The 11,144-nt window shown below is 47.7% G+C and overlaps 1 protein-coding gene and 1 pseudogene across 1 annotated transcript; one reads left to right on the top strand and one right to left on the bottom strand.

The window, feature by feature from the left end:
• Window positions 1-319: 319 nt before the first annotated feature.
• Window positions 320-1,753, top strand: LOC125551382 (uncharacterized protein At2g34160-like). Its single transcript, XM_048714586.1, has 5 exons — window positions 320-636; window positions 746-794; window positions 1,111-1,173; window positions 1,293-1,357; window positions 1,481-1,753. The coding sequence occupies exons 1-5, from the start codon at window positions 508-510 to the stop codon at window positions 1,574-1,576; spliced, it is 402 nt and encodes a 133-aa protein (XP_048570543.1). The 5' UTR covers window positions 320-507; the 3' UTR covers window positions 1,577-1,753.
• A 157-nt stretch (window positions 1,754-1,910) lies between these two features.
• On the bottom strand, window positions 1,911-10,782 carry LOC125551373 (annotated as a pseudogene).
• Between the last annotated feature and the right edge of the window lie 362 nt (window positions 10,783-11,144).

The following is an 11,144-nucleotide window of genomic DNA, read 5'->3' as shown; positions in this document are numbered from 1 at the left end:
ACCCTGAAAAAAGTCATCTAAAAGCCAAAAACTCATATAGAGAAATAAAAATAGAAACAAATCCGAAGAAAACGTATAATGCGCAATATGTAATGGCTGAGAGCGCGCCAAATGACGCTTGCGGGGGCTTTCGGAGGAGTACTCGCTCATTAGTAGTTCTCCCGTATTTTGGTACAGAGGTGGTATATTTCTCTTTTTTTAGAGGTCCGGACATCCGATAAAATTAGGAAATTAGAACGATATACTTTTGTTTTGAGAGAAACACTCGTAAACTATTTGAGTTGGAGCTGGGCACGGACTCGGTACCCGACTCCTCGCACGACCCGCTCCCGATCCGACTCGTCTTCTCATCCGATCGTCCCAGACAGCCATTAATATCACCACGCCCCCTCTTCCTCCCTCCAACCTGAAGCCACGAGCCACGAACCCTTCCCGCGCACGATCGAGACGAACAGCGAATCACCGCCGGCGGACCGTTCGATCTTGCTATTAGCAGCGGCGTCAGCAATGTCGGGCGACGCGGCGGAGGCGCAGAGAGCGAGGGCCGCCAACGGCAGCGGCGGCGGCGGGAGCAGCAACCGGATTCAGGTGTCCAACACCAAGAAACCCCTCTTCTTCTACGTCAACCTCGCCAAGGTATTCAATATATCTGTTCACGCGTCGACCGATCGATCGATCGGCTGCGGGTCTCGTTGTTACGCCATGGCCTGGTGGGTGCTGACTCTTTCCCTTGCGTCGCGTGCAGAGGTACATGCAGCAGCACGGCGAGGTCGAGCTCTCCGCGCTCGGCATGGGTACGTCGCCTATTCCTCCTTGCATCCTGACAAATATGTCTGCGATTGCCGCATGATTCCGATTGACCTTTTTAAATTTCTAAACCACTACTTTGAGGATTGAATAGGCCGCATGATTCTGATCGACCTTTTTAAATTTCTAGTAAGCCACTACTTTAAGGATTGACTAGGGAATAAGAAGCAACTGCGGCTTCACATTACGATATATATAGTGTTGGATAAAGAGTACTGCCATAGTATTTGCATGAGACAATTTAAACCATGAACACCACAATCGATCAGGGCTCATTAACATGTCTGCCCAATATGCTTGCAGCCATAGCAACGGTCGTGACAGTGGCAGAGATTCTGAAGAACAATGGTTTCGCATTCGAGACAAGTAAGAACTTTTTCCCCTCGCCCAACATTATACACTTATATGGTACTCCCTCCGTAAAGAAATATAAGGGCGTTTAGATCACTGTACAAACTTTCTCTAACCAAGAACAATATGTGCAGGGATTAGGACATCTACTGTGGAAATCAAGGATGAGATGAGAGGGCAGCCAATCCAAAAGGCCAAGGTCAGAATAATTCATACTGTCATATCATCAGAATGTTGTTTTTAGCAGGATATCATTCAGATATTGTTCTTTTTACCCCAACATTCTTCCCCGGGGAATATTTACGTTGAATGTTTTGCGCAGATTGAGATAGTGCTGCGGAAGAGCGATAAGTTTGATGAGTTGATGGCCACAGCTGCGGAGGAGGAGGCAGCAGAAGACGAGGAGGAGCAGACCTAGAAATTGCTAGTCATGTAGACAGGATGGCTTATGTTTTCTTTTGTTATTACTTTTGGTTACAGCGGGAGCGGGGTGAGAGAGAGGATGAAGATGTCTTCAGTTCTTGATCAATGTGAACCTCTAGAATTTATTAAACATATACATATTTGATATTTTGATTAAAAAATGCATGCTGCAGCTGTTGGTAATGTTAATTTTGCAATGCAATTGTGGCAAGAGCTGAGAATTTAAGTGTCACTCTGGAAGACTTGCTACGAGTTGGCATCAAATCAAAAGTCCATACCAGACTTGCCATGAGTTGGCACCAAAATCAAAAGTCCATAACACCATGAACTGAAAAAGATAAATCTTGATGTCAATCATGTAAAATTTGATGTCTCCGGAGTTAATTTCACTGGTTTCATATACCCCCTAACAAAGACTTCCTAAAAAACACACGCTTCATTCATGCATATAGTATCCCAAAGCAAACTGGAAACATATGTAACTTTTTGTCAGGGCAAGCTGAGACTAAAGAAAGAGTTTGAAATCTTGTAGCAACAGTTATTGAGCTTAGTCAGGTAACCTCATTCAAAGGAGGCCAAAAGTTTCCCCCGCTGTCCGTCGCGAAACCGAGCTCTGGTATCTTGGGAGGAAGGCCCCAGGATCAGATTCAGATCCATCATAGGATCAGCAAACAAAATTTAAGCCACTACCCCTTTATGACGCCGCTGTTGAGGAACGCTTCATTCGTTCTCTTCCTCAATCAGTATCTTCTTGCAAGCTTCGTAGCACATAAACGAAATCCCAGCAGCAGGCACCAGCTTCATGCAACTAGGCCCCAGTCCTCTGTAGAGGCCCCCAACCCCTTCGTCCTCGAGAATGGTCAGGAGACGTGAAGCATGTTCTTGTATACCTTCCGGCCGCCAACAGCTCCGACTTGCATGTGCTTGCGGGCAACCTCGAGAGGAAATGTGGCAGTGCTTGAGATGGCTCCTGCAGCAGACCCAATGAGCAGGGTTGGAACGTTGCCGATTTCATTTGTCTTGAACATTTTCTTGTACACCTTCTTAAGGGTGTCATACGCGAAGTAGTTGGTTGCTGCATATGGCACCACTCCGATTAGACTTGGGGTTAAGCCTCTATACAGCTCAGCAGGGCCTTCTTCACGGACAATTTTCACAAATGCATGGAGGAAGTTATCATACACACCTCTCTGCACAATTAGATGACATTCATCATATGCACTTCATGTGTTGTTATAAAACTCTTAACTGAAGTTTTTTTCTGGCATCCAGACAGTTCTTGCGTAATAACACTAACCTGTATGGTTAATCGAGTCTTAATTAGTTCCAGAGGGTATGTACACAGAGTTGAGCTGACACCAGCAAAAGCTCCTGCCACTAGTGAAGGAGGGATTGGGATCTTCTGTTCTTCCCCAGATTTGGGGGTTAGGAACTTCTTAGCTGTATCAAAGGCAAAAAGCTGCAACAAAAGAGGAAAAAAGGGTCAAAACAAGCATTAAGGAAGAGGATAAACCTTATGGAAATAACTGCATAAGAGATAAGCTAGCACAGAAATATTCTCAATAAAATACTGATTGAAAGGGTAAATAGCATTAGCATCAAGTTAAATAAAGGTACAGAAAAGCGGCAAAAAACTAATGCTAATGATCTGCAGCTCAGTCGAAAGGTTGTAAAGCACTATAATTAAATGAACAGATTGATTAGACTGCAACGGTGAAGACATGATTGAAGTTTCAATCCCTGCTCACATATAACACTTCAGGCATGAAAATCTTTAAATGATGAACATAATCCGGAGACTTTGGCAGGTGCATGGCAATAAAACGGCAACGCAAAGTTTCTTAGTATATGAATTATGGTCTGTGGAAACTGGAATAGGCACTGATATGTTATCTTGACTGATCTTGTACAAAAAAGGAACCAGTGGTTCGAAGCCTTGTTTAAGACTTCAACCTACTTATATTGTAGACCAGCTTGAGCAGAGAACAGGCAAGTTGGCAACTGCCAAAATCAACTGTTTTCATTGGGTAAACTACAACGACTCCTTGTTATATAAACCTATAATTTCATTCTGTTAACATAATAGGTCCCTAATGACGAAATGAGAACAATAATATATTAAGAAGAATCAAACTGAAATAAAAATTCTGGTATCACAAAAGCTCTTTTGAAATAAATACTGAATGAAATAATATATATGAAGTACATCAAAGCCTGAGATCTCTTCTGAACTAGATTGAAGGATTAGTCATGAGTGGCCTAGCTCAGGAAAGCTCTTAATATATGTTCGGGTAAATTCAGCTGATAAGCTCTTGGACTTCTCAGTGATACCTAATACGACCTGTTAAACACATTATATGTCACGTTACATTGTGCACCCGGAGGAGTCCCGCACCTATACCTGTGCCGCACCTAGAGATAGAGATAGATAAGTTAGGTAGTTCAAATATCCCCTGTAACCTACTCTATCTTCTTATCTCTCGTCCTCCAAGTCTCCTGTAATATCTCAACCATCTTGTATGCACTATCAGGGATCTTGCGCCCCTGCCTATAACATGCAACACGTCCCCTCACACCGAGGTCAAGACGTTTCCGCATCTCGCACATGGTAATCAGAGCCATTCTTCTTCCCATCTAGTTTTCATCTGATTCCAGTCGCACCACCCGAAACATGTCTTCCTCCTCCGGCGCATCTCACCCTAACCTCAGTGGGCAGGTGATTGAGAAACTCTCCCGCACGAATTACGTGTTATGGCGCACACAGATCACACCACAACTTCGTGGCGCCGGTGTCTTCCAATACGTTGATGGCACCTCGCCGGAGCCGACCAAGCTTCAAGCCGCCAAGGATAAGGACGGCAAGGACACGTTTGTGCCCAACCCTCTCCACCAATCTGGGTCTGGGAGGACCAGCAGGTGCTTGGCTTCCTGCTGAGCAACCTCTCCAAAGAGGTGCTCGTCACGGTGACCGCGGTCACCAGGGCGCACGCGCTTTGGACGACGCTGGCGGGCATGTACTCGTCGCAGTTGCTGAGCCGCGTCAACAACATCCGTACCTCGCTCATCAACGCGCAGAAGGGCAACCAGTCCGCCGCCGCCTACTTCGCCACCATGCGCGTCTCGCGGATGAGCTAGCGGCGGCAGGTAAGCCCATCCAGGACGACGAGCTGATTTCATACATCCTTCATGGGCTGGACCAGGAGTACCAGCCCCTCGTCTCCGCTCTCGACGCCCGCATCAGCCCCGCCTCCCTCTACGAGATCTTCTCCATGCTCAGCAACTTCGACCAGCGCATGGTGCACTTCCAGAACTCCGGCGGCGGTGGCTTCAAGTCCTCTGCCAACCTTGCAGCCCGTGGTCGTGGCGGCGGCTCCCGCTACCATGGCCGCGGCAAGGGCAGGGCCGGTGGCGTCAGGACCGGCAACAATGGTGGAACCAGTGGTGGTGGCGCTCGTGGCAACAGGGGTCGCCGCGGTGGCGGCGCTGGCCGAACCCGCTCGGACGCCCCACGCTGTCAGATCTGTGGCAAACCAGGCCACACCGCCAGAGACTGCTGGTACCGCTACGATGAAGACGAGGACGATGCTCAAGATGATGACAAGATCGCTGCGGCGGCAGATGGATCCTACGGCGTCGACACCAACTGGTACCTCGACAGCGGCGCCACCAATCACCTCACTGGAGAGCTCGAGAAGGTAACCCTACGTGAGAAGTACCATGGCAAGGATCAAGTTCACACCGCCGATGGTGCAGGTATGAGCATCAGCAACATTGGTCATTCTGTTATACACACCCCTCATCGTAAGATTCATCTTAAAAAAAATTGCATGTCCCTAGTGCCAACAAAAACCTCCTTTCAGTTCATAAAATTACACTTGACAATCATGTCTTCATTGAATTTCATCCCTTTTTCTTCTTGATCAAGGATCTGGCCACGAGGAAAACCCTCTATCGAGGTAGATGCGTTCGAGGACTCTACCCGTTCCTTCCGGAGTTTAGAAGACATAATAAACAAGCCTATGGTGTTGTCAAGCTTTCTTCAACACGGTGGCACGATCGTCTAGGACATGCCTCATTTTCTTTAGTTGAACGCTTGCTTAGGAAAAATAAGCTCCCGTTTGTTGGTGAGCCTCATGTTGGAACTATTTGTGATTCATGCCAAAGAGCAAAAAGTCATCAATTGCCTTATCCTGTTTCCACAAGTGTTTCTACTCAACCACTTCAGTTAATTTTCTCAGATGTTTGGGGTCCTGCCCCTAGCTCAGTTGGTAGACACACATATTACGTTAGTTTCATTGATGACTATAGCAAATTCTCTTGGATCTATCTTCTTAAGAAACGATCCGAAGTCTTTCAAGTCTTTAAAAATTTTCAAACTCTTGTCGAACGAAAATTTGATCGCAAAATCCTTGCGGTACAATCTGATTGGGGAGGGGAATACGAAAAGTTGAATTCCTTCTTCCAAACTCTTGGCATATCTCATCATGTTTCCTGCCCTCACGCGCACCAACAAAACGGCTCTGCCGAGCGCAAGCACCGTCACATAGTTGAGATGGGTCTTGCCCTCCTAGCCGGTGCTTCTATGCCCCTTAAATTTTGGGATGAAGCGTTTCTCACCGCCGTTCACATTATCAATATGCTTCCTAGTCGTGTCATACACAACGAAACTCCCATGGAACGCCTTCTTCACACCAAACCCGACTACAAGTCTCTCCGTGTTTTTGGGTGTGCGTGTTGGCCCAATCTTCGTCCATACAACAATCGCAAATTGATGTTTCGATCAAAACAGTGTGTCTTCCTAGGGTATAGTGCTCAACACAAGGGTGTAAAATGCCTTGATGTCTCCTCTGGCCGTGTATACATTTCCCGTGATGTTGTGTTTGATGAGACTAAGTTTCCCTTTGCTCACCTTCATCCCAATGCGGGTGCACTTCTCCGAAAAGAAATTCTACTTCTTCCTTCTCATCTCACTAGCTTTGATCACGGGGGTGATAACTGTAATGATCAACTGTCAGTCAAAACGATGAAGAATGTGCCCTACAGGGCCATATTTCATGTGTCCAGGCGAAGGGAGCAAATCCTCCTCGGGATCCGTCCTGCCAGGCACAGCGCCGCCCTTGGGATCGACGCACTCAGACGCGGCAGGTGGGTCAGGTGGATCCGCCTCAGACTCCGCGCCGGCCGAATCAGGTGCGATCAGGCGCGGGCCGACGCGCGCTGAAAGCGACATCGACACGGCCACCCGACGCGATGCGGATGGGGGACACGCTCCCTCTGCCCCGCGCCAACCAGCAGACGACAGGTGGCGTGGTGCCACTGGGCCTTCGGCGGCTCGGTTTCCGGCCCAGCCGGTCTGCTACAAACGGCGGGACTTGCGCCACCCGGCCGCTGCAGGTCCGACCGGCGCGGGATCCCGCGTTGATACGCCGCCCACGCCACCTTGCGCCAATGATGAGGCGTGTCAGGCGCGGCAGCTGGATCAGGTGGATCCGCCTCGAAATCTGGCGAGGGGATCTTCTGTGCCGGCCGTAACGCCTGTGCCTTCGCCCACGCCCTCGTCTGCCGCAGAAGATCCGATTCAGGAGGATTCGGCGGCTGCAACTGCGCCAGCTTCTGCCGTGGGATTCTCTGTGGCAGAAACATCAGGCACAACATCTCCGCGTCGTACACGACTACAAAAAGGGGTAACCAAACCTGTAAACTACAAACATATAACAAAATATGGTATGGTATGTTCTACAGGTGAACCCGGTGAACCCCAAAATCTTGAAGAAGCTTTGAATGATGAAAAGTGGAGAAAGGCCATGAATGAAGAATTTGTGGCGCTACAAAAGAATAAAACATGGCATTTGGTCCCTCCACAGAAAGGTAAAAATCTCATAGACTGCAAGTGGGTCTTTAGAATCAAGAGGAAGTCAGATGGAACCATTAATCGGTACAAAGCTAGATTGGTTGCAAAAGGGTTCAAACAACGGTATGGCATAGACTACAAGGACACGTTTAGTCCTGTTGTAAAAGCTGCCACTATTCGCCTTGTTTTGTCTATTGCTGTTTCCAGGGGCTGGAGTCTCAGGCAACTGGATGTTCAGAACGCGTTTCTCCATGGTGTTCTGGAAGAAGAGGTGTACATGAAACAACCTCCTGGGTTTGTGAACAAAAATGTTCCTTCTTACATTTGCAAACTTGACAAATCATTGTATGGGTTGAAGCAAGCCCCACGTGCATGGTATTCACGTCTCAGTCACAAGATGCAACAGCTTGGTTTTGTTCCTTCTAAGTCTGACACCTCACTGTTTATTTACAACAAACACAACACATACATATTTGTACTCATATGTGTTGATGATATAATTGTCACAAGTTCATCAGATGAGGCTGTCACAGGGCTCTTGAAAGATCTCAGCTCAGAGTTTGCTCTCAAGGATCTCGGAGACTTGCATTATTTCCTAGGGATTGAGGTGAAGAAGCATGAGGATGGACTTCATCTCTCTCAGGAAAAGTATGCGGCAGATCTGGTAAAGAAGGCAGGTCTACAAGGTTGTAAGCCCTCGCCTACTCCTATGTCAAATTCAGAAAAACTATCTCTTACAGAAGGACAGCTTTTGAGTCCAGATGATAGCACAAAGTATAGGAGTCTGGTGGGTGCACTCCAATATCTCACACTTACTAGACCTGACATTTCATTTGCTGTCAACAAAGTCTGTCAGTTTCTCCATGCACCTACCTCAATTCACTGGACTGCTGCTAAACGTATTGTTCGCTATGTCAAGAATACTGCCAATGTTGGTCTGAATTTTAGCAGGTCATCCTCTACACTTGTAAGTGCTTTCTCAGACTCTGACTGGGCAGGTTGCCTTGATGACAGAAGGTCCACTGGTGGTTTTGCAATTTTCTTTGGCCCAAACTTAATATCCTGGTGTGCAAGAAAACAAGCCACTGTTTCCAGGTCCAGTACAGAAGCAGAGTATAAGGCACTGGCAAATGCCACAGCTGAGATCATATGGGTACAATCCATGTTAAAAGAACTTGGTGTCGGGAGTAATCAAGTTCCTTGTTTATGTTGTGATAACTTGGGTGCTACATATTTGTCTGCCAATCTAGTATTTCATGCCAGGACAAAGCACATTGAGATAGATTTTCACTTTGTGAGAGAAAGGGTTGCCAAGAAGCAACTTCAGATTCGGTTTGTGCACTCCAGAGATCAAATTGCAGATGGATTCACCAAACCGTTATCTACAAGAAGCTTTGAAGATTTTAAACATAATCTCAACTTGATGAAGTTGTGATTACGGGAGGGTGTTAAACACATTATATGTCACGTTACATTGTGCACCCGGAGGAGTCCCGCACCTATACCTGTGCCGCACCTAGAGATAGAGATAGATAAGTTAGGTAGTTCAAATATCTCCTGTAACCTACTCTATCTTCTTATATCTTGTCCTCCAAGTCTCCTGTAATATCTCAACCATCTTGTATGCGCTATCAGGGATCTTGTGCCCCTGCCTATAACATGCAACACGTCCCCTCACACCGAGGTCAAGACGTTTCCGCATCTCGCACACGACCAATAGTACTTCAGTTTTAAACAAAAAAAAAAGAAGTTAGCCAGGGTTAAATAGTAAACTTAGTTGAAGAATATATGTAGGCACTTTGCCGAATAGGACCTAAGACAATAGTAAAAAAGCCGAAACTTGGACAGAAACGGACACTGATTTACAACAAGTGACGCTTAATTTTGTATGTGAGTTGGTATGTGCATCTATATGCTAATCAAAAGAAAAAACATAGGCAAGGACTCTTAATATTATGGTAAATAAGTCTCCTGCTAGTACATCACAAAAGAAATTACAGTAATAGAATGAATATCCAAAACAAGGGAACCATAGTGCAGAATCAAGAAAACAGGGCAGCCATGGATGAATTAGTTACCTCGATTGCTTTGCTCGGGGCGACTCGAATGACATTAACAAAATTGCCGCGGAACAACCCAGTCCATCCTTCATTCTTCATGATGGAGTCAAACACCTCCGTAGATGAATTCCCATTGCTGCCGACCATCAAATGTGTCCTAATCGTCTCCAAAGGCGCCACAACTGTCCTTGACACTGCTCCTGCAATCCCCCCACTGATGAGCCTCTTGAGGTGTGAATTCCCAACCTTAATCTTGATCCTCACCGCTTTCTTCTTCCCCTTCCCCCGCAACCCCACTCCGTCACCCGGCACCGGCAGGGATGTTTCGACGGCCTCCGGTGAAACGTACTTTCTGAGCGGGTCTCGGGGGTTTCCCGACGATGCGGCGCCGGAGGAGGAGGCCGGGAAGCCCACCCCCACCTTGTGGCCGACGCTGGCAAAGAGACCAGCGGGTGGGTGGAAGGACTGGTGGAGGGTCCATGCCAGGTTGAATCCACCATTGCTATCTGCGTCACAGGGAACCGCAGGTGGAGGTGGTGGCACGGAGAGGGAGAGGAAGCAGCAGCCCCAATCCGCTGCCGTCGCCTCCGCGCATTGCAACCGCACGCCGCCGCTCTTGTTGCTCATCGCCTCGGCTCGTCTCCAGGGAGGGATTGCTAGCCTACGGTGGTCTCGGTAGGGCTCCGGCCCTCCTCAACGCCAAGAACCAAAAGGGGCTGGCACTTGTCCCAAAGGAATGAAAGCCGATAGCGACGGATATCAAGCGGGCGTTCAACCGGCCGGGCGTGGAAGAGACGCGGAAAGGCAAGGGGAATCTTGATTTTCAGCGGCTCGCCGGACGGATCAATTCGCCCCGGTGATGGCGGCAGAGCAGTCAAAGGAATCTGCATGTTGGGAGAGAAAAACGCAATTCATCAATAAATAAAGATTCGGATGCCCTTTCTCCACGGCGCGATTTGGAGCCGGAGGAACGGGGGCGGTTACCTGGGAGCACGCATTTAACTCGCCGCGTTACTTTCCCGGCCTCGCGCTTCTTGGCCGCCGCCGCCGCCGCGGCGGGAGGTGAAGATGCAGGGTGGCGGGTGAGGAAAGAAGTCAAAATGGGCAGCACGGCAACAAGGCTGCACTTTTCCCTCTCGCGACGTCGTACCTACCCTCCCTCCTACTTACTTCTCCCGTTCCTCCACTCAAGACTAGGGCGGGCCGGCGCTGGCTCAGCCCAGTAATGGTGGATTGGTACTACTCCACAAGAACAGTTTCGTCAGTCCTCTGCCTACTAGAAACATCCGCCCCTATAACACGTGGTGGCTTGAAAGCATTCGCTCCGCTCTGTGGTGCCAGGTGAATCCTCCTGGGTCATTTTTATTTTCTTGAGGTGGACTTCCACCATAAACAAAACGGAAATACCTGCTCTCCATCCGTCTAAATATTAAATATAAGTCTTTTTTAGATTTCATTATGGACTACCTACAGAGCAAATAGATAAATCTATATTTAAAATGCGTCTATATAAAACCATATGTAATTCATATTGAAATCTCTAAAAGGGTTTAAATTTAGAAACGGAGGGGCAATTAGAAAAAAGAAAGCTACTTATAAGTAGTAATGACTTTGATTGTAGTACCTTTTCTATATGGAGGTATGATTTGGAG

The sequence above is a fragment of the Triticum urartu genome, chromosome 1, assembly GCF_003073215.2.
Source record: "Triticum urartu cultivar G1812 chromosome 1, Tu2.1, whole genome shotgun sequence".
Taxonomy (NCBI): Eukaryota; Viridiplantae; Streptophyta; class Magnoliopsida; order Poales; family Poaceae; genus Triticum; species Triticum urartu.
This window is presented reverse-complemented; position numbering and strand designations above follow the sequence as displayed.